Raw genomic sequence first — 25,235 nt, 5'->3', positions numbered from 1 at the left:
GGGAAACCAGCTAGCTTATGATAGAGAAATAGGCTTAACCCCAATAATGCCAGAAAAGCTGTTTAGGGTCAGCATATATTAAAGAGCACTCAAACCAGGGAACATTGAGTCTAATTATTATTTAATTATATGTTAACTTATGGACTACAAAGGAAGCGAGTAGAAGTTTTGACTACTTCTTTTCTTTTGTTATAAATAAATTTATTTATTTTTGGCTGTGTTGGGTCTTGGTTGCTGTGTGCGGGCTTTCTCTAGTTGTGGTGCATGGGCTTCTCATTGCAGTGGCTTCTCTTGTTGCGGAGCACAGGCTCTAGGCGCATGGGCTTCAGTAGTTGTGGCACGTGGGCTCAGTAGTTGTGGCTCGCAGGCTCTAGAGCACAGGCTCAGTAGTTGTGGTGCACGGGCTTAGTTGCTCTGCGGCATGTGGGATCTTCCTGAACCAGGGCTCGAAACTGTGTCTCCTGCATTGGCAGGCAGATTCTTAACCACTGCTCCACCACGGAAGCCCCTTGACTATTTCTTCTTTTTTTCTTTTTTTTATTTATTTATGGCTGTGTTGGGCCTTCGTTGCTGCGTGAGGGCTTTCTCTAGTTGCAGTGAGCAGGGGCTACTCTTCGTTGCGGTGCATAGGCTTCTTATTGCGGTGGCTTCTCTTGTTGCGGAGCACAGGCTCTAGGCGCACGGGCTTCAGTAGTTATGGCACGTGGGCTCAGTAGCTGTGGTTTGTGGGCTCTAGGGCACAGGCTCAGTAGTTGTGGCGCACGGGCTTAGTTGCTCCGCAGCATGTGGGATCTTCCCGGACCAGGGCCTGAACCCGTGTCCCCTGCACTGGCAGGCGGATTCTTAACCACTGCGCCACCAGGGAAGTCCCTATTTCTTTATTAAGTACCTGTTGGCCTCTGAATACACTTGAAAGTAGAATAAATGGCAACTAAGACCTATAAGTCTAAAGCCAATATATGATAGTTGCCCATTCACCCCAAAACTGTTATCATTACTACAACTCTCTCAAAGAGGAATACCTGTCTTCAAAATCTAAGGAGGGTTATGTGGTTTTTTATTTCCATACGTGGTCTGACACTGAGGGAACAGACATCATAAAACTTATCACAAAATGCTCTCACAAGAAAATTTGGGGACAGTGGATGCAATTCGTGCTCTTTTATCCATGTATAATATTATAACAATATTATATACACACATATATATACACGTGTATATATGAAATCATTAGTACATTGTGTTTCCTTGAATTCCGTTGCTGCTTCTGTTGGCTGTGGCTGTTTTCTTCTCCTGTCCTAACTTGCTGGTAATGTTGCTATTATGGAGCAACGAGTGACCCACCCTGTGTAGTGGAGGACAGGTCTTCATGTTCAGACTATTCTTCAGACTACCTACCTTGAGGTGGAGATAAACTTGACATTACTGTTTTGATTATAGTGTAGGTCAGGAAACTGACTGATTGGATTTTTGAGATTCACTGTAATGTTTTACATTTTCTACAAGACCACAACCCAGGTGCATTTACTGGCACCATGCCTTGAATAAAAACACAGTTGGATACTGTTGGGTTGCTCCTACCTACTGGGGACACCCTTCTCTCCTAGGGAAAGATTAGAGTTCATTTTGACTTTTGAAATACAAATCGAAATCTTGGTTGCACTGAAATTGTAGAAAGAATATGAGTCAGTGGTAACCTTGAGAGGTAACACTACAAAAGTAAATCCTCTCAATTGATGGTGAATTTTATAAAGAAACTCCAGACAATCCCTTAGAATCTAGCCCCAAACACTTCTAGAAAAATAGCTTCAAGAGGAAAGAAAATATGTCTCTAGCCTCTCTGTATTGATGGTTATCAAAGACTTGACAACAGCTAGAATGAAGAAAAATGATGCATTGGATATTATACAAATGGAGAGAAATCATTTACAAAGTTATCAGAGAAACAGAAGAAATCAAGTAAGCAAGAACTTAGAGTTCTTTGGCAGTTTTGAAATACGCAGAACACGACAGTTCAACAATCCTTCTCACACAGCGTGGGTGAAAGTCTACCTAGAGTGTTTACTATTCCCTGCTTAGAGCCCTTGCTTTGTAAAGGAGATTAATACACAAGAAGTTCAAAGCAGCCAACAAAAGGAAAGAAGGACTTGAGGAGATGATTCACGGTGGAAGGGCAAGGGCCACCTAGATGAATACCTTAGAGGATAACAGCAGGAAGGCTATAGTGCAACAGTTACCTCTCCAGGAACTGGGCTGCTCCAGATGCACTGGCTCCATGGAACCCCAGAGCTGCATCTTTGAACTTTAGGACTCTTTGGGGAAATGGCCCCCTTTCATCTTCCCAATTCCTCTCGCCTTCAGGGTTTTGAAAATCTATGGAGGCTCAGTGGTTCAGCTATTTTACAGATATTCCACCTTATCTAGAGAGCTGAAACTCTACCACAGGGTTCTCCAAAGTGGGGTATGGTGAGCTGAGCAGGCAAGTATATCAAGAGGAAAACAATGTCCCTTATCAGGTTTCCATATAGTGGTTTGTTTAGACAGACTGACAATATATGGAAAATAGATAAGAAACACTGATTTCCTTCTTCACGGAGAATACTACTACTACCTCTCTGCCTCAGTACCTAGTAAAACTAGCAAATATTAAACAGGAACTGAAATTCCTTTGGGGAAAAATATAAAGTAATGGCTCTGAGGGAACCAAATAGTCTGTCATGGCATGACCTACCTATCCAAAGATTATGGAAAGGGTATTGTCGATGTGAGGCAATACGTGATGGTAAGTTCCCTAGCTTTAAACATACACATGACTCAATTATTTCAGAGGTCTGGATCCAGGGTAAGACGCATCCAAACCTACTATCACAGCAATAGCTATGAAATTATTCCTTCTTTTGAGGGATAGTTTTTTACAGTGTACACTTGAACTCCTACAGATAGTCACAGTTCCCTGATAAGTACATCGACCATGGCAATGAAATCAGAAAGCTATAAAACACAAAAATCTGAGAAACATCCTTTTACAAGGAAGATCATGTAACTTAGTCTCTCACCATAAAGACCAAGTGTTAAACTCAAAAAAAAAAAAAAAGGAAAAAAAAGATGAGTGGTTTTTCAGCTTGAGAAAGAAAAGGAATGTGGTTTCTCTAGCTAAAAGTTTTCTAGATGATGCGGGAACTGCTGCTTAGAAACTACTTTCTAAACAAACTGCAAAAGGATGACTATAAACATTCCATCAACATATTACAATAAAATCCTCTAGGAAGCTGCCTTGCCATTAAGGATAGAGAAACCGCAGATGCTGTGATTTCAGTTCTTCTCTTTCATTTTCTGTATTTTGTAATTTTCTCTAAAAACTAAGCTTTCATTTGATAGGCAGGGAAAAAGGATCATTTTCTGATGGGAAGACACAGCTGTCAGCATGTAATCTGGCATGCAGTTGCCTGTTAATGCAGCCTGCAGAAAACAGATGAACAATGGCAGCAACACACCAACCTGTTCAACACAATGATGGCTATTTGATGGCATTCACTGAACACATACAGTGAACCTGGTGCAGTACATGACATAGAAGGGAACAGACCTGGTCATCAAAATCCCAACTGAATAAGATCAACGTAATATGGAGGACACAAAAGTGGTAACCTTTCATAGTGAGAAGAGGCATTTTATCTGACAGTGGGCACAGACTTTTTTGGTGGTCCCAAAATGAAAATGAGAGAAAGAAAACAGAAGGACCCTCATGTAGGTTAAAACTCTTAAGGAGAGAGACAGCCAACACAACTGAGGTGAGATGAGTGAGCAGAACAGAAAAGAGAACTCAGCTCCAACGTGCTAAATCTGAGACAAGTCTGAAACAGAAAGACAGTTTGTGAAGAGATCACAAATAGTAATTTTTTTCTGCTAAGTGATATTAACTAAAATAATAAGTGAAAGAGGAAGCTCCAGGGAAGAGAATACAGAGGGGGGACTGTCCTAAAGTTATCCATTTTGCATGTGACCATCCTCTCAATAGGCAAAATTTCAAAGGCCAGATAATTAATTTGGCTTAAGGGTCTCCAAAGGCAGCTGTTTTCAGAGATTGATCCAAGGTTTGCTTAAAGGAAGTAGTTTCCCCTAAAGGACTGAAAATGAGTGTTTATGTGTATATCATACAAACATATACATTACCATAGTACTTTCAGGGTGGTTGCTTTTGCATAAAGCTAAACATGATGTTAATGTCAAATAATTTTCTATTCGTGGTTAACATGATATATACCACCCTCATCTTCAATTTCTGTTGCGTTCCTTTGGTTCTGATGGAAAATTTCAATTTGTTTTCCTACTTTACATTTATTTGGTGACATCTAAGCTGAGAAATAAAAAAATCTGTGCGCCTAAGTAGAGATGCTGAAATTGGGGTAGGAACTGAAAAAAACAAACTCAGTTGAAAGACTAGAGGGGAAAAATACATGTGTGTATGAGCAAATGTGACTGTAGGATAAGCATTTAAAATCTAAAACAAATAAACAATTCATTAACTAGAGTTATGAAGAATGTGCCCACTTTTTTTTTTTACAAAACAACACAGTAACCCCATAAACTCAAAAAAAAAAAAAAAAAGCAGCAGCATTAAAAAAAAAAAAGAGTGATAATTCTACTCAATTCTCAAATAGAACTGCCAGTCAGAGGACAGGATATTCTGATTAGCACAAGTTCTTGAGTATAGAAGGCACAAAATAAAACTTTGTGATTTATTCAGACTTCCAAAGACCAGAAGGAAGTCCTTTTAAATTCAATCTGTACTATTGAAAACCTTTCTAAAATATATTGGTACTGGGAATTCTCTGGTGGTCCAGTGGTTAGGACTCAGTGCTTTCACAGCCAGGGCCCGGGTTCAATCCCTGGTTGGGGAACTAAGAACCTGCAGGCCAAGGTGCAAATAAGTAAAATGTATTGGTACACACTATCACTTAAATACATTATACTGAACATAATTTAGCCTTTATTTAGTATCTTTGGTTCTTGTAACACTACAAGGATATCATTATGGTCATTTTTAGCATGAAATAATTTACATTCTGACATACAAGAAGCCGGAACTTATCGTGTCCCTAGGAAGTACTTATATTATTTCCAGAAGTTCTTACAGTATTTGTTTTTTAGATCCTTTATATCTGCTTCATTCTTTCCATTTATCTCTAATTCATAAGCACAGTACAGAAAAAAATCCTAGTTAATTTGGTATTTATTCTATTTAATGAAAAATTTCCTTTAAAACTCTGGTTCCAAGGTAGGGAATAGAATTGGAAAAAAAAAAATCAAATGATCAGATACTAAATTAAGTTTGCCACCAACATTGCCAAACTTGAACAACAGGTATCCAAAGATAGAAACCTTAACTGCTCATTTTAAACACATTTTCAGGCATTCCACCCATAAAAAATGGAGGCTAGCAGTCATTCATTCTTAACACCATATTGCTTAGGATCTCAAGACTTTGTCCAACAGCCTCAATAAATGTATAAAGATATCAAGAGGTAAAGGTCAAAAAAGGAACTAAGAACATCAAACAAGACCGCTGGAAGTGACCCAAAACATCACATGCTGGGCTTTCCTTTTTAATGATAATGACAGTGATACTGAATGTTTATCCATGTCTTTATTTCAAAGCGCTTCAAATGCTTTGCAGACATCTCTCACTAATCTTTATTAGGCCTTAAGAAGAAAACAGTTTTCCCCAAGAAGTACCTTCAGAGAAGAAGGATGTTTCCCAAAACCAATAGAAGGGAAAACATTTGCCTCTCTCCATCTTCCCCCATACGCACTTGCCTCCTGACTCCCACTATGTCCCACTGTGATTGAAATGGATTATAATACCATGCAAGCGTTGAAAGGATAATAATGGTAATTGAGTTTGTTTCTAAAAGAGTTATAAGCTATGTGTGTTTAATCATAACAGGGAACAGGTAAGTAGAAAAGATGAGAAAACCCATAATTACCTTTATCCCACTATTTACCTTTTTGGGGGGGGAGGCTTCAGATTGGTAAAGTTACAGTATGGAATACAGATTTTCCACACAGCATAATATTAGTCCCTGAGACGACTCAATGATCTTTACCTGCAAATGATTCCCAGGCCACAAATATTTCATAGGTGCTATGACTGAAACTACTTATTCTCATTTTGATCTAATACTTCTCAGATGGGGAACTGGGAGTCTTGGGGACTTGTGGGATAATCTCCAAGCAGGCTACAGAACCTCATCTGCTGAGCTTCAAAGAACAACATGTTGAGACCAGCACAATACAAGTATAATGAACTGGGTGAATTAGCTGCCTTGATAATCCCAAACTCCTTCCCTTCTAGCCCTTGGAAAATTGCTGCAAAGCTGGACAGCTGAAGCTTCAGTATTCTGAGCAGTTGTTTCAGGGTAGCAGCCGTTAAAAAAACACTCCAAAATTTCAAAAAAATGAAAATGTAAAAGTGATGTGTAACACGGCTCTAGGATCCCTCTGACTCTGAAAAGTAGAAAGTAGCTGTTTTGCGTTGTGTTGCTGATTACTACCTCATTGACCATGGAAGGAAGGTAATGGCCTTACCAATGTGCAAAGGTCCAGGGAGGGCAAGTGATTCACCACAGCACAAACAAGGCAGTTACAGAACTTAAGTTCCCACCCTAGAACCTCTACACTATTAGTCATTCTCTAAGTCACCAAGGCTACCTGTTATTACATTATGGTTAATTTAATCAGCTTTTTGGCCCACAAAATTTTTAATCTAAAGCTTTGTCTTCTTAGCTACATTAAAAAACAAATAGTTTTGCTTAGTCATTTTAGGATAATGCCAAATTGAATTCAAACAGGTTAACTGAGCCTAAATCAACAACCCTCAAACTTAATAATATTTCTTACAGTAATTAGGTGAATAAGAAAGAGCTTGGGACTTCCCTGGTGGCACAGTGGTTAAGAATCTGCCTGCCACTGGAGGGGACACGGGTTCGAGCCCTGGTCTGGGAAGATTCCACATGCCGCAGAGCAACTAAGCCCGTGTGTCACAACTACTGAGCCCAGGCTCTAGAGCCAGTGAGCCACAACTACTGAGGCCGCGCACCTAGAGCCCATGCTCCGCAACAAGAGAAGCCACCACAATGAGAAGTCGGCGCACTGAAACGGAGAGTAGCCCCCGCTCACTGCAACTAGCAACGAAGATCCAAAACAGCCATAAACAAACAAACAAACAGACAAATAAATAAAAAAGAAAGCGCTTAAGGGACTTCCCTGGCCGTCCAGTGGTTAAGACTTCGCCTTCCAATGCAGGAGTGCGGGTTTTATCCCTGGTCGGGGAGCTAAGGTCCCACATGCCTCGTGGCCGAAAAACCAAAAGATAAAACAGAAGCAATATTGTAACAAATTCAATAAAGACTTTAAAAGTGGTCCACATCAAAAAAAAAATCTTTAAAAAAAAAAAAGAAAGAGCTCAAGTCTAATTACTATTAATAACAATACTACCTTACATTTGCAATTTTCAAAGACAGTTCTCATACATTATTTCATTTCAGGTAGGCAGACTGTTTATTACTATTATCCCCATTTTACTTATGAGGACACAGACTCAAAGAGGTTAAGCAATTTTCCTTAAGGTCACAAAGCTAAGAAGGATCAGAGCTGAGACGGAAACACAAGACTACTGAGAGCTCTTTTCACTGCAGGATGCTGCCACTCATTTTACAATGCATTTTGTGCCTTATTATCATATCATCATATGTGGATACCATACAGAGAGCACTATTTGGCGGGCATATTATCTTCAATTACCTGACTGGTGATAAAAATTATGAGCTTAGGCCAGAAGGCCTCCAGCTACATATAAAGTTAGAAGATAATGAAGTAACTCTACCCTAAGGGAACCCAAGAAACACTCTGATAATTCAAAAGGAGAAAAGTCCTCATCAAGGAAGTTAGACTGCTTCCACGACAGCTGCCTAATCAGAGAGCATTCAGCTGGCGGCCCATAGGGTAACTGACATTTCTGGGAAAAGGAAAAAGAAGGAGGAACAATGGTGGCTTCTCACTCCTGGAAACGCTGCCTGCTGTTCTGACTTCAGAGATATGTTCCTGATCTCCTTTAAGTAGATCATACTCTCCTTCATGCATACGAGGTGCATAACTGCACAGGACAATTTCCAAATAGTAAAATACCAAATGATTCATCATCATTAACAGAGACTCACAAAAAGCTTGAAAACCAAGTGGACCAGAAGGTTTCATCTCCTCCATTTGACAAACAGTAAAATAATCATTGAATGCGATGCAAAAGACTACCTTTGAAGTCAATGGGAGGGTTTCCCTGGTGGCACAGTGGTTAAGAATCTGCCTGCCAATGCAGGGGACATGGGTTCGAGCCCTGGTCTGGGAAGATCTCACATGTCGCAGAGCAACTAAGCCCGTGTGCCACAGCTACTGAGCCTGTGCTCTAGGGCCCGCGAGCCACAACTACTGAGCCTGCATGCCACAACTACTGAAGCCCGTGCACCTAACCCGCGCTCTGCAACAAAAGAAGCCACTGCAATGAGAAGTTCGTGCACGGCAACGAAGAGTAGGCCCCGCTCGCTGCAACTAGAGAAAGCCTGCGCGCAGCAACAAAGACCCAAGGCAGCCATAAATAAATAAATAAATAAATTTATAAATTAAAAAAAAAAAGTCAATGGGAGAACTAGTACTAGTACTGAACTAGTACTGAATTGGGACATCCAAGTCCCAATTTGGGTTGTATGCACCCACTGTTCGGGTGCCAACTACTATAGTTTCAGGGTAGAGGTTGGCAACAGGAGAAAATCAGATCTTCTGGCAGCACTTACAAGGCAGGTGCAGTCATAAAGAACTTGACTTTGGATTCCATTGTCTCTGCCAGGACAGGTGGTTTGGTAGAAGTATGGAATCCTGCCAGACAGGCTCCAATTCAAAATTCCCTTTAGAAAACAAAACAATAAAAATGGAAGCAAAACGCCAAATCCTGTTCCATACCTTGAAGATTGTTATTGCTTGAAAAACTAGGGCATTTTCTATAATAACGTTAATTTGGTTCAAGAATACACCAACTCAGGAGAAAGGAGATGACTAGAATGAAAGGTCAGTTTCAGGTTGTGCTCTTCCCTTATAGTCCAAGTCCCTATTTATTCCCGTATATAAGTTAAAGGGACACGCTTACATTTCAGTGAATTTTCTCCATATACTCTTAGTGCTTAAAAAACCTGAAAATTACAATCTCATATTTGCATAGGAGTAGCACAGGCAAGTTAGTACTGCTGAGTGGAATAAAAACCTTTGGCAAATCCTGCCTACCCCACACAATCCTGCCTTACGTTCTTAGTACTATAAACACGTGCACTTAAAGTTTTGTGGGCATCATGAGTTGATGAGTCCATCCAAGAGACTGTATTTGTCTAAAAAAAACTATAGCATGTTAGGCCAGAACACAGTAAAATATAAAAGATTGTTTCTGGTGGCAAGGACAGAGAACTGACGTTTTTACCAGGTTTGTCTTCAGGACAAGCCTTTGTGATTGATGATGTGGGCTCCTAACAGCAAGGACACCACAAGAAGGCTACGAGGAAGAGTACTCAGAGAATCCTTGCGGGGGCACTATTGAAACTGTGAGCATTTTTGGTGTTCCTGGAATTGTACTTCCAACCACTACTTTGTGGTTGCTATGAAGGGATAGAAAGAGATTGGAAGTCTTCTAGAGCACATACTCTTTTCTGTTCATAACCACAGAGCCAAGATCAAAATAACAAGAATGTTCGTTGCCCAGGGCATAATTCTGCCTAAATCTGCCCTATCCATCACTTTATTTTTCCTAATTCTTGTTCTTGCTGTTGTTAATCTGCCCTAGGAAGGAAAGTTAGATAATGTATAAATGGATTCCAGAAAAACTTGAAAAAGTTCATAGATTCAGAGAAGGATATTTAAGAAGGAGCCATAATCTGAGAACAAGGTCCTATAAATGTCCCGAAGTGCAAGAACCAAAATATCAAGTGAATCATTGTTCTTACCCAGAAAATAATTTTTTAAAGTTACAGTCTTCATTCTCCCTAACTGATAAATTCTTCCTATTCGGGCCCCAGAGGTAAGACTGTGAAGCTGGTACTTAACATGGTTGTGCCTTTTTACGCCTGACTCAACCAAACAGTTTAAATCCAGAAGTAAGTTCCTCCTTCATTTACCTGCCAAGACCTGAGTTCAGGCCCTCAGGGTGCTGAGGGTTTCCTTTGTGGGAGAAAATGACACCAACAGCACCTCGGAGACAGTAGGGAATGTAGGGAATGTGACTCTCAACATTGGTTATATATTATCAACTGCCCTGGGAGAAGCCCCAAATTCCCAAGAGTTGAAGTATTGAAGGTTAAAAAAGAGGTTTTTTGTTTGTTTCAATAGATTTTGATGTTCCCTAATATCAGGTTTTAAAAGGGTAGGTGGAGTACGGGTACCTCTTCCCTTGGTAAGAACCTCAAGGACCAAATGTAACAGGAGTTAAGTCCAGATAGAGCTGCTCAACTCATTTGTATCTTACCGGCGTATATGCAACCAAGGAAAAATAGAGACTTAGTTATATTAGGCTCTCTCCCAGCTCTGAAATGAGTATATTCTTTGGGGGACTTGCTAATGTTGCAAGTTTGCATTCAAAATAAATTCTAGGCACTCACATAATCCCCCAGTCTCCTCCAAACTTTCTTTGATGTCCAACAACTAAGGACAAGGATCTTTGATTATAAAACAATTTCTTTGGTTGGAAGAAAATTCTTTGCAGGGCGTGAACAGCAGGAGAAAGAAAAGATTTTTCTGAAGTGCAAACTAGTTGGAAACCCCCTGGGGAAAGAATCTGATTCCCAGTCTTTGAGAGGAATGGGCCTGCCTGTACAAGCTGCCTCTGCTGCAGGCCTCTAAGAAGGCGCTTTTGTGTCTACTGTATGGCCCTCAGCAACAGCACGGCAGCCCTTCTCTTTTTTTTGCCAGCGGAAGTTTTCCAACTCTGGGGATACACAATGCAGAAAGTCACGGTTTAATAACAAGGCACAGTTACTAATCAGATGGCCCCGTTTCCACTCCTCCCAGATGCCTCCAGATGCTTACTTACTGAAGCTCCAACCCTCAACTCCACACATGAACACCTATCAGCTTTTCTGAAATCTTATGTCTAATGTAACTATTCAACTTATTTCTAATAATTCCACTTTACAAATGATTTTAGGATCAGATTCACCATCCTCCTTCTACGACTACAGCTCTAGGTTACCTCTGGCTTCTTCAAGCCTTTTCAAAGGTTCAGATTCACTTAGATGTAGGTTCGTGATTGAAGTCAGTGTGGTTTGGTCACTGGGACAGCCTTGATGAAGGATTTAGAATAAGGGTCCTCAATCCACTACACATATTTTAAAATATAAGACTCCAGAGAAAAAGCCCTTTTTGTGTGTGTTAACCGAATGTAAACATAGTATAGGACCAAAGGACTAGAAGTGCAACTGAGTCTGTGCTTAGTTTTCCTACTAATTTGTTGTGTGACTTTAAGGAATTTGGTCAGATTTTTTGTACCACCTACCAAATCAATTTTATCTCAGGGAAAAGAAATAAATAAGCAAGTTACACGTCCCTTTTGTAAAATAAGACTATTTCTGAAATAAGTATAACCTCTAAATGTCTACAGCTGGAAAGGAACTTAAAGATCATTTACTTACCCCACCAACCCTACCCCAACAGATGAAAGGTTAAGTGACTTGCTTTTACCTTTTAAATGGTCATGAGGCACCTACGGACTTTTCATATATCCAAAGGGGGACAACTAAATTTCAAATAATGTCCAATGACAATAAAAATATATGACGTATACCATACAGTTTACTAACTTCACAGCAGGTAATAACCTAATGTTTTTGTCATAGCAGACAGGTATATTCTTCTTGAGTTGGTCTCTATAGCCCTCATATTATACATAACCAACCCAAGAGAATGGGAATAACAGATAATAATGACTGAAGTCAATAATAATAATAAAAATCTTGATACTGAAATAAGTTTTCAAAATAGAGATGATATTCAAATACTTTTCACCTTCTACATAGTCCTAGTGTTTATTTCTTCCTTTATGCAGTTTACAAAGAATTAAAACGAGCCAGTTAGATTATCAATTCAAACAGAACTCCCAATGTGTTCAATTCTGTTTAAAGCTAAATTTTCTGTTTTAATTTTACTGCAACTTAACAGAAACTTCTCGTACATTTTAGAAAGTCAGTTTGCAATTTGAAAAGAAAGCCATGGTGTTTAGTTATTTGGACTTCTACAGAAAATGCTACTGATGAGTATTATACATACAGGAATATTTTTACAGGCAATATTATAAGCTATACTTAACTGATAGAAGTGAAAATTAGAAGGTATGACTGTTTGGGGTGTAGTTGTCCTCTAGATTTAAGCTCCTTGAAGTTGCCTGGGTTAAAATTTTACGGTTTTTGTTTATTTTTCCTTCAGTCATAGGGGATCTTGAGACAGAATCACCCCAGTCATTTGAATGACTCCTGAGAAAATGAAAATTGGCACGCTAACTCATTTATGCGTGCACTTCTTGTTTGGCATTCATCGCATACTGATTTCCGCTGTCGAAGGTGTAACTCCTCAGTTGGACTAGGCTAGGGTGCTGTTCTCTGTATTCCCACAGGACCTGCCACAGCGTTTGGTACACAGTAGGAGACCCACAGTATAAGACATGGAGAGACTCCAGTGCACCCCCAATCTCGGTAAGTTTCCTGGCCTAGACTTTATAAAGAGCCTCTGTTGCTTTGAGGAGACAATCCAGGACAAAAGGCCACCTGGTGCAGTGAGTCTATGGCGTAAATTACTTTATGCATATGCACCATGTAAAGTAATGCTAAATTGCAGCAAGGTATTTTTTTGTTTGTTCCTTTGTTTTAAAGTATGCCTTCTAGTTGACTAGGGATCAAAGAGGAAAGAAACCCTACGGCACTCCATATCTTCTTAATGGAATGTTCAGGGGGAAAATCTCTGCCAACATCTTCTTTTTAATCTTCCTGCAATGACCCAAAAAAGTTTAAAATAAATAAATAAGGTTTGCTAAAAACGCTGGCCAGTAAGATATGGTAGTAGATTGGCAGTTCTTTGACTGGCAAACCACTAATCTCTCTGGGTTTACTTCTTCATCTGTAAAATGAAATGATTGGATTAGGTGTTTTTCCTAGCTTGAAACTTGATGTTTATATTTTACAAACGGAATAGCCTGTGCCTCTGCCCTCCCACCCAAAACTGTATTTTACCCCAGGTATGGAAAACTGAAGAGGACCTAATTCCAGTAAAAGGACAACAAAGTCCTTCACAAAATTAAAAAGAACTTGGCCACAAGATTCTTAAAGTCAGATAACCAATATGATTCTAAGTAGAAGATATAAAAGTGAAAGAACATGAAACTTGAACCATGTAAAAGATTTCTTTTTAAGAGTGGATAATTCATAAGACTGTAGAAAATAGTTTAGGTGATAAAAGAATGGAAATCTGTAATCATTTTTTAGGAAATAGCAAGATCAGTAGGCATAAAACATAAGGCCTTCAGTCTCATCCAAATTATTCTACAGAAATAACAATAGCAACAGTGTTTCTCAATGATCATAAATTTATATACGCACAATAGTACCCTTTTGATATAACAGCATGCACAAAATTGATAGGTGCATGATAACTGAATATGCTACTTAAAATTACAGTAGTATATGGTTGGTTTCCATCATAACAGAAGTACTCTAAATTTTTTAAAAACGAACAGGGGTCTTGAAGATAGATAGGCTGCCATCTTGAACAAGGACCACTGCTTTAGATTTAGGGATCAGAGTACCTAAATAATCTAATTATTATCCAGGAAAAATGTGACACATTGTGTTTACAATTTTAAAAACCCTAATTTAAATCACTTTGATTATCTTGGTGTTTTTGAATATGCAATTTAAACACAGACTCTAATATATTAAAAAGTATCAAACAAAACAAAATGAACTGTAATGTTTAAAACCCAGATAAAAATAAGAGTATGTAAAGTAGCTTATCTGTTATTTAAAAACAAACAAGCAAGAAACAATAAACTTTTTAAAAGAGATTCAAAGTTTTCCATTATAGCGAATAGAAATTGAAGGGCCCAAGGATTCCTACACCTTAGGAAAAGCAATGGAGTCTAAAGGACAGAAGAGAAACTGATGGTAAGTAACCAAAGTTAGCTCATTTTACAGCCTCTGTTCTCTGACTTCAGTAACCAAATAAACACATAAAGCCACAATTGTTCTACTTATGTCAAAACAAATTAGGAAAATGTCTTTTATTCTTGTGGGCCTTTCAGTGAAACCACCATGATGAAGGGCTGTAAGCATTTCTTGAGTTGATGCAGTTTCACCTGATATTTGGAGAGCACAATCCCTTTACTACACTATATTTGAGCAGATCTTTGTCAGATACCAATTTTTATATCTAAGGTCATCTTAGGTCAGGCTAACCTTCTTATAATTGCACTGTAATACTGTTGTCTGTTTAACTTCTAGTAATGTACACAAATACTTTTTAAATTAAGTAAACTGAGGGTAAATTAGTTTTGAGAATTTGGTTTCATTTCTTGAAATAATTGGGATTATTCTAGGATAACAGCTCTTAATCTGGAGTCCTTAGATTACTACATGTGTCTCAGAGATTCTCTCAACTCACTGAGATTTTACGCAAAACTTTACATTAAGTACATATGGTCAATAACGTTCAGCACATTCTCAAAGGGGCCAGTGACCCCCACTCCCACCCCACCAAATAGTTTAGGGGAAAAAAGAATGGAAAAAAAAAGATTGAAAACCACTGTGTTAGGGTATCTCAAAATTAGAATTGGGAATCACAGGCCTAAGGACTAAGAAGGTGAGGTCCTTTGGATACATGCTAATATCTTATAATCACAGATTTTAAATCAGTAGTCCAATCCATTTTTCTTGGAAAATCAGAATTTTCTTTGTTTTGTTTTTTAACATCTTTATTGGAATATAATTGCTTTACAATGGTGTGTTAGTTTCTGCTGTATAACAAAGTGAATCAGCATATATATATATATCTCCCCATATCTCCTCCCTCTTGTGTCTCCCTCGCACCCTCCCTATCCCACCCCTCTAGGTGGTCACAAAGCACCAAGCTGATGTCCCTGTGCTATGCGGCTGCTTCCCACTAGCTATCTGTTTTACATTTGGTAGTGTATATATGCCAGTGCCACTCTCTCACTTCACCCCAGCTTACCCTTCCCCATCCCTGTGTCCTCAAGTCCATTCTCTATGTCTATGTCTTTAGAATTTTCTAAAAAGTAGGGGTTGGGCTAGTTATTAAACCAAATAAGTGCTGGGTAAAGGAGCTCCTCAAACATACTGATTATAGCCATATTTACAATTTGAAAATGACAATCAAGGAGACACTATGCTGTCAGTAAGTCAGAGAAATAAAGGAATACAGCATGCTCTATCAAACCCAAAGCACTCAAAATAATTGACTTCACAATATACTTTAAAAAATGTGATGAGATATAAATAAATCTGCTTCATCCTAGAGTTATGTCCAACCTATCACAGCCACTCAGCACCACCATAATGTTCCTTATATTCATTCTATAAATATTTACTAAGACCTACTGTGTCAAAGGCACTATCTAAGTAATACTAAAGCCCTAGTCCCAAAAAGCTCTGAACTAAGGAGACAAAATCCCTGCTTTCACAGAGCTCATAGTCTACTGAGGGGAGGCAGACAACTATAAAAGCATGTCACATGGCAGTAAGTTTATACAGAAAAATAAAGCAGGGAAGGAGAATATGAGCCCTAGGGGGAATAGGAAGAGTCCTTCGGAATTGGATGGTCTAGGAAGGCCTCACTGAGAAGGTATATCTGACACGGGGCTGACATTTGAGACTGAGAGAAGAAAATACCCAGGTTGTAAGTGGGACTAGGAAGTGGAAAGGCCCTGAGGTGGCAACAGTCTTGGTCTAACTGAAGGACAACAAGGAGGTCAGGGTGACTGGAGTAGAGTGAGCGGGGAGGAGGTAAAGGTGCAGGTGCCAGGCCAGATCCTGAAGGGCCTTATCGGTCACTGTAAAGACTGGCTTGTTCTCTAACAATTCTCAAAAGAACAATTAATGCAGGTCAGAGAGTTAGCTCAGAGGGCTTTTTGAGACATAAAGCTGGCAAACTGCTTCACCAATAGCTTTGAAACTGAACTGTCAAACTGAGCAACATCGGTCCAAATAGAGGATATCTCAGCCTTGGACAATATTTTAGCTTTTGAGGATTTCCCTGAGAAACCCGCATCCTTGGATAACTGAAAAAGTGGATTACTAGTCTATCTCCTGCAAAGCACACTGGGTCCATCTCTATGCAACTTTCTTCTAAGATAATTAACTTGCTTTCTCTCTCCCATTAAGTTTCCTTTTCTATAAAATGGAGTAAGTATCACCTGTATTTGGTTTGCAAGTATTTGTGAATCATTTCAAGCTTCTTGGAAGAAAACTGCTACATAAATTCGATGGAACATCATCAGCACACACTGCTCTGACAATACCCTGCTACCAATTCTGGTTCCTGACAGAACATTTATAATCGTACATTGCTCATTTATAACATCTTTTTTCCTCTACTGTACTTAGTAATTTGAAGGGAGTAAAAGGAGGGAAAAAAAGCACACGAAAGTTCCAATAAACACTTTCCAGTGAATGAAATGTAAAGCCTTTTTATTAAAAACAAAAACAAAACCTTGAGCCCCAGGGATATCTTTAAAACTGTATAAAAAGCTAACTATGGCTAATTTGTAGATAAAGAAAATTACAACACACACACAGAGTTTACCACAAAAACCAAGGAAATGCATACCCCTAGAATCCGCTCAAAGGACACTAAGTAGCCTGATAGGGGCAGTAACCAAGGGCACAGCTCATTCATTACCTCCGATTAACCACAAAGATTAATGAATTTGAACTTACAACAATTTTGCTGGATTTCCACATGAAGTACGGAACTATTATATATACAAATTTGTCTGATAGGTACTTTTATATAAATGAGATATCTCCTTAACTTGAAAAGTTATCATTAAAAATATTCTGCAGCTTCCTTCTCTCTTCTGGGTGCCATGCTTCTAACAACAAAGCCATATCAAGAAGGCTCTGAGCTGGGATCATAGAAGGCAAGCACCTAAGATTGCTTGTGTGCACAGAGGATTTACATCTGACGGTGTACTTCTGACTACACTCCAAAGTCAATTATAAATTAACTGAATTTTCTGCACCGCCATTAACATAAATAACCAAGAGTTGACTGTACCTTGAATATTTATACTTCTTTTAAAGGCTGGCCTCAAAGCAAAATCACAAAATCTTTGAAATCTCTGCTTCCAAGGAATTCTAACAGTTAGATGCATACTATGACAGTTAGATGCATACTATTTCAAAGTTTATTATTTTAGGTTCCCATATAAGATAACTTACCACAGACTGTTATAAAATGAAAAGAAAGGTAATGAAGTTGTTCCACTCAAACGGAAATACTAAGTAAATAAACATTCTGATTTGTAAATATCTTTGTAAATGTGTAAATGAAACACAAATGAGAGAAATAGAAGAAATACAGAGATTATTAGAAGTTAGCAGGATATTATATAGTTTGGATCAATTGCAGAGAATAGTAGTCAGCAGTTTCATTCCTTTCTATTCTGGAAACAAATTCATCATTTAGACAAAGCCTACACTGGTGTTTTGTTCATCTTTGGCATTTGTAGATGTACAGAATTTTATTTTTTTTAAAGTCTCTATTGAATTTATTACAATATTCCTTCTGTTTTATGTTTTGGTTTTTTTCGTCGTGAGGCATGTGGGATCTTAGCTCCCCGACCAGGGATCAAACCCACACCAACTGCATTGGAAGGTGAAGTCTTAACCACTGGACCACCAGGGAAGTCCCTGTACAGAATTTTAGAGTTAGAAAAGCATGAGCTCTGGGGTTCAAGTTCCAGCTATGCCCCCTACTATTAGATCTTAGCAAATAGCTTTGAGCCTCACTTTGAGCCTCAGTTTCTTTACCTATAATATGTAAAAATAAAAGTACTGTACTTCTACTGTATGATATCACTTGTATGTGGAATCTAAAAAATACAACCAACTAGTGAATATAACAACAAAAAAAGAAGCAGACTCACAGATATAGAGAACAAACTAGTGGCTACCAGTGGGGAGAGGGAAGGGGGGAGGGGCAGACTAGGGGTAGGGGATTAAGAGGTACAAACTGCTATGTATTACAAAATAAGCTACAAGGATATATTGAACAACACAGGGAATATAGCCAATATTTTATAATAACTATAAATGGAGTATAACCTTCAAAATTTGTGAATCACTATATTGTATACCTGTAACTTATATAATATTGTACATTAACTATACTTCAATTAAAAAACATCTGCCCTAATCTCAAAAAAAAAAAAGTACTGTATTTCTCTCATGAAGGTATTACAAGGATTCAATGAGTTAATACATGTGAAGTGCATAGCACAAGTTCAGTTTTACAGATGGGAAATCTAAAAAGCCTAGAAAGGTAAAAAACTATTTTGTCCCAAATCACCCAACTACTTAGTGGCAGAGTCAAAGCTAAAAGTCAAGTCCCTTTAGTCACAGTTTAGGCACTTTGTCAACTACAGTTTGCTATAAAGCATTGTCTCTCTGGCTTTGGCTAACACTTTACTTATAAAGTTTTCTCTTCCTCCCCAAATAATTCACTTCAGGCCCTGACTACAAATAAAGTGAAAATGGAAAGATGGGATAACTATGTGTTGACTAATAGGTAAAATGAAGGGGCAAGCAGAGACATTGTGCAAGGGGGAATTTGTCCAGGAGGTGTTCACTGCTACTGGCCAAATGCTGCACTACCACAGCTCCCATTGTAGGTCTGAAGCCTCAGGGCAGCACATTCTAATCTTGATCATAACTTTAACCTGGAGTCTAAGAAAATCCAGGACAACCAGCTGAGCAGGAAGAGTGTGATAGTTAAAGAATCGGTGACCTCTCCTGCGCTACACAAAGATCCTCTTGCTCTTTTGCTTTGAGAAGAAGGAAGATTAATTTGAGTTGTCCCTCTAAGTAACATTTATTAATAAAGAACAAGAATTGAGAAAGAAAATAGGACTGTAATCATTTTTACAGTGGTAAAATGGTAGCAACATTATCACTTAGAAATAATATAAACAAATGTTGATAAGAGGTAAACAAACCAGAAAACTGGACAATGAGACAATGCACAAGCTCCAGCTCATTTTCCTTCTACAATGGTATAAACCAGGAGAAGAAGAATTAGTCAAATGAACAGTCAAAATAGTAAGAATAATAGTAAAACCACTATCATTTAGTCCTCTTTATCAGTCACTGCCAAGTAATGAGGAGATCCTTGAAAGTTTCCTTGACATGGATTTTTTTGTGTGTGTCTCCCACATTCTCTCTTTTTTTTTCTTATTGAGATATAATTGACATATAACACTGTATTAGTTTTAGGTGTATAACATGATTTGATATATATATATATATATATATACTATATATATAGTAAAATGATCACCACAATAAGCTTAGTTAACATCCATCATTACTCATAATTACAAAAAAAATTTTTTTGGACATGGATTTTTGAGGGCTAGTTAGGGAAATACTGAGGCAGAATAGTGGTGGAAGGTTATCCTAAATATAAAATTTCAATGGGAAACAAAGATTTAAAAAGTAGAAAGAAATCAGAGGAGAGGGAGAGACAGGATTTTGGCAAATGTAGGGGAAACCTAAGAAGTAGACACTTTAAAGACAATGACAAAGGCGCACAGGGATTTGAAATGATATGGTCGTGCAAAGAAGCAGCTCTTGGGCAAAACAGAAAGGAAAGCAATATAATTTGGTCAGGGCTAAGATGCGGAGTTTTGAAATGGAAAAGAGAAGACTTGAGAAATGAAAGGAATACAGCCAAGGCAACATTTCCTCTTCTATTTTGACTTTCTCCTAGTACTTTAAAGAGAATATTATAATTTAAGACTCTGAACATATCTTGTACAATGGATATAACTGTTGGTAAAGAGAGACCTAAGTACAAAGAGTGAGGAATAAGAATCAGGACAAAAATTCACCAAGGCCTAGCCTTGTACATACAGCCATCAGATGAAGCTGAGACAAGCAAAATTATTTTAGAGACAGTTCTACGGCCTATTTTATTATTAAGCAAATTGGGGGCACATTGTCATGGGATGTTTCTCTTTGTCTAAGGAAAATTAAAATTGTAATACAAATGAAAGTCCAGTTAATTTGGTCCTTATGAAAAAGTACATACCCTGAAATAGTTGAGCAAAATGTAAAGAAATGTCAGATTTTCTGAAACTCTCTGGAAATTCCAGAAACCACAACAAGGTCATTATGATTTTTGTAAATCACTGTTCTCATAACTTTACATCTCCCAATGCATAGCATGCCCAATTTTACAAAGACCTGACTGCATCTTTGAAGATAATCAAACTTAACAGGCAACTAGAATGATTCATAGGTAGAAGGATACACAGAATTATCCCAAATTCTGCAAAGCCAACAGAGAAGATTGCCTTTAGATCTGTGACACCAGGGAACAGATACCCATCAAGAAAGCTAAAGTGCAGCAAAGCACAGCTCTAGGACATTTAAACAGAACTTCAGTTGAGTGGAAGGCTTGGTTAACCACAGTTGAGTAAACCTGTGTTGCAGTGTAATCTGATAAGGAACAAACAGCATGGATTCTAGAAGTGTAAACCATGTGTCCCTAACATGCTAGACTTCTTTGAAAGAGTTAATCAAATAGTGGATAAAAATGAACTGAGGCATATCATCCAAAAGTTTTTTTTTTAAATAGTCTCTCATAAGAGGTTATTAAGAAAATTCAGTAATTACTGTAGATTAAAAACTGATTAATAGAAAATAAACCAGGACCAATACTGAAAGTCTCCAGAGACTAATACTAGGCTAGTGTACAAATTTATTAATGACCTAGACGAAGCTTGTATGGAGAGAAAAGGTGAAGACAGACTGAAAATTGCCAATGATGCAAACTATCTATTGGAAAGCCTGGAAAGGCCTTGCTAAATAATAGATACAATGAAATTCTCTCTTCACAAAGTAAAGAATCAGTACTTAAAGTACACTGATAGATTCAAAGTTAATAGGTTAAAAAAAAAAAAAAAAAGGATTAAGCAACACTTACCAGAGTGAGAAAAAGGGCAAAATAAGAGAAGATAGGATACAGACTGGCAGAGAATGCCAGCTAGTATCTCTCATATACCTTTTCCTTTATGTGGAGCTTTATGATAATAGAAGGCAAAACATTTAAAATAAAAGACACTATTTTAAGCAGCATATAATTAACCCATTGAATATGCTGCCACAGGACATTAATAAGACACAAAACTTAGCACGGTTCCCAAAGACCTCAGAGCCTCCAGAATATGGTTCTATAGTAAAATTACTTAGGGCAAAAAATTACAATGGAGCACATACCTCATGCCTCAAGGTATTAACTAGGCAAGGTCAGGATGGAAGTTTCCTTTCCAATTGTTGTATTCAAAATGATTTATGGTTTCAACTTTTAAATATTTCTAATTCTATCCTGAAGTTCAACTTAAGTGAATAGACTCTTATCCAAAAATTCTTACACTTTTTTCCAGATATATTCTTTTTGCCTGTTTATTTTTCTAAATAGCACAGCCTTCCTTTTCACCCAATTCTTCTTCCACTTCACTTATCCCAGCTTCAAAATATTGCCTAAGAAGTGATCATGAAGAGCCAATAAGTCATATATGTAAAAATCCGTGTTTGGCAAAGAGAGTTCTATAATTTGTTAAATTTTCTCATCTATTTCTTCTCAGTGGACAAAAATTTAAATTCATACAATATTTTGGTTCTGTTCATGTTACAAAATAAAAATCTGAGCTTAGATGCTGAGATGAATGATATTTAACATTTTTCACCTGTGACTAAGAGCTACAGCAAGAAATGTCCTTTTATAAAATGAATTTTAATCAATAAGCAACATAATTTTATAGAGTAAGATACTAGAATGCCACATGAAAAAGGTAGGGCCCTCAAGGCTCTATCTTCACCATGGGGAATGAGCAATTCATCTATGAAATGCTGTGGCTTCAGTCAGTTCATACACTAAACACATAAAGAGTAGGCTATGAATGAGTTATAGGCAAAATTCACAACGTGAAAGCCTAAGAAACTGTGTCTGAAAAACTTTGTGGGTCGATAAAAAACATGTTAAATTTAAAATTTTTGGAAGTAATAAAATTATGTGTAGACAAGGCCAAAGTGATCAGGAGGCAAGTTTATACCTTGTGTCCATTTTGTAATCCAGTCCTCTCCATTTTGGGCTTAGCAATAGGGTGCCACACGTGGTATAAGGCCAGCCGTAGCATTCAAGCTTGACTGAATTTTAAAAGTGACACACTGATCAAATCTGCTCCAAGGACATTCTAGAATTTCAGGGTGCTACTGACCATTAAAATCAACCTCCTCGGTGCTCACTTCAAATCGAAACATGATGTAAAGTACAATCCTCAGGTTCATTAAATACAAGCCCATATATTTCATCTATAAAAAAATAGTGTCCAAAATATATCACTTGCAAAGAAAGGACTTACTATGTAATGCAGTGTAGTACGAGAGTTAAAAATAAGCAGATGATCTTATAAAATACAGGATTTATACGTTTCTTCTCGAGTATAAAATAAGAATTTGCTTTAGAAGGCCAGTAAGGTAATATACTTAACAAGATGAAACACAGAAAGCTAAGCAGCAGAGCCCTTGTATGGAATTTGGTTTGGCAGACAAAAGAAGAAAGGCATATTTCAAACAGATGGAAAGTGAAAAAAAATAAAGTCATCCTTACCTGCATTAATTTTCCTTCTGCTGGAGTTATTTCAGCAACACCAGCAAACACACCTTCCAAAGTGAGATTCAGTTTTCCTGTGGGGTCCATTTTCAAGGGGATCACTCTGATAATAGCTTTATGCTCAGCTGATCTTTCAGACTCCACTGCTGCTGCCAGTACCAGTCCTGTGCGTCCAAAGCCTGCCTGCAGGGTAGCCATCAGCAGCCAGGGCCAGAGGGCAGCCAGCTGTAGCTGGTGGCCACCACTCATGCTACCAGCTGCAGCAATGCACTTCGGCCATACATACTGCTTCCACTAGCTAATACCAAACACAGGTTCCTAGATCCTGACAAACGGAGGAAAAGAAACTTATGCTTCAGCTTCAGAAAGCCGAGTCGTAGTTCTGGTCCTTCCTTTCTCTAAAGTATATTCCCAAGAACAGGTGGTATTCCTGATCTGGCAGGGAAGAAGGTATTTTCAGCCTACTTCTGCTTCAGGTATGTCATTTTCTCCCATCTTCACTATGATTAGTAAAGATATCGCCGCTTCTCTTTGGAATTTTCAATTTTGCTTGAGGTTGAATGTCACATCCTGAATTTTAATTATGTCAGATCACTTGGTGCTGGTCTTCCATATGCATCAAGTTCTCGAGCCACTAAACCCAATGTTAATGAACAAAACAAGGCAAAGTAAATGACTAAGGCCATGCATCAAAGGTGAGAGTGAAAATCTCCAGCTCAGAAAACGAAGAGATGGTCCTTTAAAGCCACAAAATTTGTCAACAGTAAAAGACTAAAGATCACAGGAGAATTTTTCTTAAAAAATGGGGAAGGAGAGGAAACACTATTTCAGGCCACACCTTGAGAGATGTCCAAAGATGCTACAACATGTATTCATAAAAGTTTCAACATTAAACTGTATTTCATTGTAGCCAAAGTTCCAGGCCCATTGAACTTACAACACTTTTCATGAACTTAAATATACTATGATTTTTAGATTTTCTACCTAGATTTGCCTGTAAACTAGGTGCTAATTTATATGTCTTCACATAGTCACAGGATAAACCTGAGCATCACAAGCTTTTCCAACTTTCATAATTAGAAGAATATTTGAAAAGGTTGGCTTTCCAATTATTTTTCCCAGTTGACATTCATATTTCTATCTTTATTTTCCCTTCTCTCTTTGGGATTCCAGCTTTTATGCTCCTGCTTGAGAATGCCAAGCACTTTGATTTCCCATGAGATGCTTTTGGAAACTACTTTATTATCCAGATCTTATAATCTGTAATTTTCTAGGTTCATAAGTAAAACAAAGGACTATTCCTAACACGTTTTCAAATTCCTTGAGGGGGTGGGGAATAAAAGGGGGAGTAAGGAGGTGATTAGTCTACAGCCTCTAAGTAGAAAACCCTGAAAAAGTAAAAATAAACCTGAGTAGAGTAGATCTGTGCTATTTCTAGGCACACTTGAGAATTTGGGTCTTTGTACAAACAACGTCTTATTCTAAGATTTCAAAATGTGCACCCTTAAGTAAATACAAATGCACTTCAACCACAAAGCCCACTGTGTTCAGAGGTCAAGTTAAAAAATCTTATTAAGTCTTCAGAATAAATGCTGAAAAGCCAAGCAATGGAACATGAACCTGTGATATAGATTCTTTTCTTTTGCTGAGGCAGAGGGAGAAAAAAAAAAGAATTTCGAAAGAAATCTGCAAACCTGTTGTGCTGTCAGGCCCACTGGAATCCACGGGGGTGAAACAAATTCAATTATGCTTTTAAAGATCCTGCTCAAAAAAAAGGTTTCAACTGCTTAACCAAGTACAGCTCATTCTTCCACCTTCTTACTCTGCAACCAAACCAAGTGCCCCACACTGCAGCTAGGTGCCGAGAAATTCCGCAGCCCGAAAAAATAATCCATGCAGGTCAAAGGCAGAAACTTACTCCAAGGTTAGAGCTACTGTCCCCAAGAACTCTAAAAACACTTCTAGAGGATCCAAAACCATTTCTGAAATCTCCTTTCTAACAAAAGTCCTTTTTCTCCCCGAACAGCATGTAAAAATGATCAAATCTTGAAAGAGAAAAGAAGCAAAGTAGCAAATACATCAGCAACAATTCACTACCAGGAACATAGAAAATCCCAGAGGGCAATGTCTCTGCATCATGGATAGACTTGGAAAGTTCGGAAGGATTCGAGTGCTTCCCTTCCAGAAAGACAATTCTGGATCAGCTCCCTAGAGGAGGAAGCCTGTGGTTTGTAACTGGTGTTCTAGCT

General features: G+C 38.1%; 1 protein-coding gene across 2 annotated transcripts in view; it reads right to left on the bottom strand.

Annotated features, from left to right (window-relative positions):
* Positions 1-25,235, bottom strand: part of RNF43 (ring finger protein 43) — a 61,833-nt gene extending 36,598 nt beyond the window's left edge. Inside the window, exons 1-2 of one of the 2 annotated variants that reach the window (XM_082861306.1) lie at positions 24,681-25,235; positions 22,984-23,620 (exon numbers count right to left, since the gene is read on the bottom strand). In XM_082861306.1, the coding sequence (XP_082717432.1) occupies positions 22,984-23,235 (252 nt within the window). In that variant the 5' untranslated portion in view covers positions 23,236-23,620; positions 24,681-25,235. The remainder of the gene's footprint in view (positions 1-22,983; positions 23,621-24,680) is intronic. The other variant, XM_082861307.1, reaches the window with a different exon arrangement.

Source organism: Leucopleurus acutus, assembly GCF_964270905.1.
Source record: "Leucopleurus acutus genome assembly, chromosome: 19".
Lineage (NCBI taxonomy): Eukaryota > Metazoa > Chordata > Mammalia > Artiodactyla > Delphinidae > Leucopleurus > Leucopleurus acutus.
The sequence above is the reverse complement of the archived record's forward strand: the minus strand, read 5'-3'. Positions and strand labels throughout refer to the sequence as shown.